At 49.8% G+C, this 4,927-nt stretch overlaps 1 protein-coding gene across 1 annotated transcript; it reads right to left on the reverse strand.

The window, feature by feature from the left end:
• Nucleotides 1–271: 271 nt before the first annotated feature.
• On the reverse strand, nt 272–772 carry LOC102529172 (nanos homolog 2-like). Its single transcript, XM_072954997.1, has 2 exons — nt 648–772; nt 272–566 (listed from the first exon to the last, which is right to left on the reverse strand). The coding sequence occupies exons 1-2, from the start codon at nt 770–772 to the stop codon at nt 272–274; spliced, it is 420 nt and encodes a 139-aa protein (XP_072811098.1).
• Between the last annotated feature and the right edge of the window lie 4,155 nt (nt 773–4,927).

Genomic DNA, 4,927 nt, shown 5'->3' on the forward strand with positions numbered 1-4,927 from the left:
AGGGCTGTGCAGTCCAAGGGGCCAGGGTCCTGCTGCACCCAGAATCCACGGATATCTCCAGGACAGAACCCTTAGGGCTGAGAGGTCCAAGGGGCAGGGCTGGCCTGGCTCTCCATAGCCTCCATTGTTTCAGGATCCAGCAGGGATGGAGCTCTGGAGGTCAGACATTCCAAAGGGCTGGGTGAGTCCACGGGAGGTGGGGTGAGTCCAGGGACTTGGTAGGACTGAATCAGGAGGGCTGGGGGTACAGGGGCTGAGCACCTCATGGTCCTCAGCGTTTGACCTTGCGGCCGGCCGAATTGCGCCCACTGCGGCGGTAGAGAGACTGATAGCCCCCGTTGAGCGAGCAGTACTTGAGCGTGTGGGCCTGGTCACCCGTGGCCCCGCACAGGGGACACACGTAGTGCCGCAGGATGGGACACACCACCACACCCCCCGGTGTCTTCAGCCGGTGTGAGGTGTACACGCGGCGAGACTCCCCATTGTGCTTGCAGAAGTTGCAGAGGGTGGCCAGGGCCTCATCGGGGCCCTGCCCTCCCGGCCCCTGCTCTTGCTGGGCCCCAGGTCTCGGATCCCCAGGTTTCAGCTTCCCATGTCTCGGCTTCCCAGTTCTCGGCTCCTCAGGGCTCATCTCCCCAGGGCTCAGCTCCCCAGGGCTCAGCTCCCCAGTCCCTGGGGCCTCCTGCACTTGCCCTGGACTCTGGATCAGGGCCGACACTACCTGGCTCAGGTTGAAGTAGTCCTTCCACATGTCGAAGGGTGGCAACTCCATGGCCGCCTGGCAGGGGTGGTAGGTGGCTGGAGAGAGATGGGCTGGGGGCCCCGCGGACTGGAGCAGCAGAGGTTTTCAGAAGCAGAGAGGAACCGCACCCATTTTTATACTTCTCAAAGACCCTTCTGAACAAAGGTGGAGCTTAGGATTTAAAGGGCCCACTCCTCACCCTTGGCCCCCATCTGACTTTAACCCCCCATGGATAACTGGAAGGGGGTCATTCCCCTCGTCCCTCGTCCTTGCTCTAACTGCCAGGTGCTGTGATCTGGAAAGGCCCTTCCCCCTGGGCCTCAGTTTCTTTATCTGATCAATAAAGTCCCATGTCTGCAAATTCCCCCACCCCCCTCCCCTCAAGGCCAGGGGCTGCCCGCTCTAGAGCCATTCCTAGCAACAACAACAGCCCCCGACTATGAGCTGGTCGCTGGGCTCCCACAGTTACCTTCATGATCTGACTTCACTCCCACAACACCTCCGCATGGGTAGCACAGTTACTATTCCTTTTTCTTTTTTTTTTAATTGATTTATAATCATTTCACTACTACCCCATTTTCTAGACAAGTTGCTGAAGCTCAGAGAGGAAAACTCCTACTGGCCCAGAGGCACACAACACGCAAATGGCAGAGCCAGGGCTCGCAACTCCGAAGCAAATGTTTCTTCTATCTCTTTTGAATTAAAACCTGATTTTTTGTCACGTCTGGAATTAGGAGCCACTGATTCAACACAGATTTCTTGAGGGTGCACCAGAGTGTTCAATGTTTTTGAAAAAGGGTTTCTTTGAACCTCATAACCATTCAAGGAGGCAGGCACCAGAGTTTCCATTTTCTAGAAAAGGCTATGAGGCTCAGAGAGGTTAAGGAAGATACTCAAAGTCACACAGCAGGGAAATGGCAGAGTTGGGATTGACACCCAGCTCTGGCTCCAGAGACACTGGGAATTGATCTAAGAAGCAGAAGAGGACCCTGGCATGACACAGACTCATTTAGAATGCCCACACTTCCCCCTTGGCCTGGCACATTTGCCCAGATCCTTTCTGAGCTTCAGGACCAAGTAAAAGCCTGGCCTCCCGCCCATGCCAACTCCAGGAATTCTTCCTCCACCTGTGGTCCCCAGTTGGTCTCCCTGATCGCTCAACATCCAATCACTGAAGTCCCTAGTGTTGGGCGCTGGAAACTCAGCAGTGACCACATCTACCCTGTGCCTGTTTCACAAACAACCAGTCTAGCCAGCTAATGAGAAAACAATAGCCCATAAAGACCCGATTACACAGACAGGGTGCTCTGAGAGAGGCTGAGCTGGGAGAGGTGACCGGAAGCTGAGATCACATAGAACAGTCTTCCAGGAAAGGAAACACAAGATACGGAGCCCTGAAGTCTGGGGACAGCAAGGGGGCTGGAGTGGCCAGAATGGGGTGAGAGTCCCCAGATGAGGCCAGCTCGGGATGCAGGGGCTGAAAATAAATTTGTTTATTATAAACTACTGTCTTTTAATTTCTCCTTTACAGTTCAGTTAGGACATGATCTTAATTTTCTTTTCTTTTTTTTTTTACTATATTTTTATTTTATTATTTATTTATTTTAGTTTTCCCCTTTTCAGAGGCACTGGGGTTGAACCCAAAACCTTGTACACACCAAGCATGTGCCCTACCACTAAGCTATACCCCAACCTTCCCAATTTTAAAAATAAAATGTGTGTGTTGGTGGCTCTATTACCTAGGAACTCAATTTCAGAATCCTCAAGGGGCATCTCAATATGTTAGATGAAGTGGGTGTCAGGTGTCACTGGGTTAAGCACCCGTGATGTAGGTCAGTATCAGCCCATTGGTCTTTGTCTTCGGAGCAATAGGGAGCCACTGAAGGGTAAAAGCAGGGGAGGGGCAAGTGAGAAATGTTTTAGGAAGCTCCTCTGGTTGCTGTCGATTGAATAGAGGCTATCCCCATCAGTTCACATTGTCTTGAGCTGACCAGGGAGTGAAGTCTGAACAAAGTCTGTTGAGGACTCCTTGATGGCAGATACTAGGTCTTGCCTTCGGAAAGAGCTTAATACATGCTCATTGAGTGAATGTATCATCTCTGTGGATGGGCTCCAGGTTGGGAGGGGACAAAGGGAGGAATTTATGAATGTCAGACGAAAGGTCTTTTTGTGGTGTGATTTCCCAGCTTTCTGTAATTTCTTTTTTTTTCCCTGGGGGAAAAATATGTTTTTTTTTTAATTGAAATATCGTTGATTTATAACATTGTGTTAGTTCTGGTGTTCAGCCTCGTGATTCAGCTATACATATATATATTCTTTTTCATATTCTTACTCATTATAGGTTATTACAAGATATTGAATATAGTTCCCTGTGCCAAACAGTAGGACCTTGTTGATCTGTTTTATATATAGTAGTTAGTATTGCAAAACCCAAACTCCTATTTTAGCCCTCTGTAATTTCCTTTTGAAGTAATGATTTGGATAGTGGCTTGTTTGATGTCTGTCCTCACTGGTAATCTGTGAGCCCCAGGAGGTCAGCCCCAGGCGATGATGTTCCCAGCATCACCCAGCACAGGGCCAGGCGGCCACTGAGCAGGTCAGGGGATGTTAGCAGGATGAGTGTCCACAGATCAATAATAAGTCATTCAAATGGGTGATTCCTGTGTCTTAAGTGCTTATGGTGTTCTTTATCGTTCAGCTCTAATGTCTCCTCCTCCAGGAAGTCCACCAGACCCTCAGGCTGGGTCAGCCTTTTCTGAGTGCCCCCATCCCAGCCCTGCCTACACTGAGTCATCACTGACTGGGGTTGGGTCTGTCTCTCCTTCTGGACCATGAGCCTGTGAGGGCAGGGCTAAGGCTGTTCCACAAGTACGTTTATGTGCTTCATGTCATTTAACTCTCATTGCTTTCCTAAGTACCATTATTATTCCTGATTTGCAAAGGCAGCAACTGATGTTCAGAGAAATTAGGTGATTTGTCTGTGGTCACACAGCTGGCAGGCAGCAGAGCTGGGATTCCAACTTGGGTCTTCCCCAGTCTAGTCTTTGCCCTTAACCACTGCCCTACATTGCCTCAATAAATACTCAGTAGAATGAATGAATAAATGAATGCATCTGGGAGCTATCCAGTGTCTTCCAGATCACCTGGTCAAGTTTACCCTACTTTTTTATTTTACAGATGTAAATGAGGCCTCAAGATGGGAGGGATCTGAGTTTCAGTCTCTTAAAGCCATGGTTCCCGGCCAAGGTCCCTGGATTCACCTGCACATCAGTTAACTTCTGGAAACCCATTAATAAAAGTACACCTGTGGTCATAGGGTGGGATGTGAGGTTTTCTGCTTGTTCATCTCCCTGAAGAGGTAAATCAGACCTCTGTGTTATAATATTGGGGTCATGGGGTTGGGCAGTGGGGTGACTTGAGCACAAAATCCACCCCCCCACCACAGTTCACTAGGTGGGTAGCATCCTGGATAATGTCTCAGTAATCAGCCCTGGGTTCAAGCCAGTCTTTACCACCTGCTTGCTGAGTGGCTGTGGGCTTATTATTTAATCTTTCTTAGCCTCAGTTTTTTCATCTGTCAAGAGGAAATGACATTAGTGCTTGTCCAGGGGCCATGGACTGTAATTGTGTTTGCAAACAGCACAGAGCTTGGCTCTTGGGATATGCTGATGACACATTAGCCATGATAATTGACAAGATTAAGGCAATAATCTCAAGGGGACTTATTTACTGAGCATCTCCTTAGGGCTAGCACCATGCTCAGGGTTCTACCTGTGTCCATTTCCCTGTATCATCCCCAGACCCTGTGAAGCAGGGTCTAGCAATAGCCCCATTTTACACTTGAGCCATGGGCGTTTCAGAGAGGCCGAGGGGCTTGTCCAAGGTTATATGGACAATGAGTGATAGGCTGGAACTGGAACCCAGGACTGGCTGAAGAGCCTGCAAAGGTGTTCAACAGAAAGCAAGGGAGCAAGAGGGACTTGCCAGACATAGTGACAGAATGAGGTGAAAACCAGGAAGGATGAGGGGATCTGAGTGACATAGATTTTCACAGGGAGAAGCTGTCGGCCATCAGTGGACATATTCCAGGGCAGGAGAGACCGAGGTCTGCCATGTGGCAGGAGAAGGCTCTTGGAGGGAGGACCCAGGATGGGTGAGGGGGCCTCTGCACCAGGTGCTTTCCAC

Source organism: Vicugna pacos, chromosome 35 (assembly GCF_048564905.1).
Source record: "Vicugna pacos chromosome 35, VicPac4, whole genome shotgun sequence".
Classification (NCBI taxonomy): Eukaryota; Metazoa; Chordata; class Mammalia; order Artiodactyla; family Camelidae; genus Vicugna; species Vicugna pacos.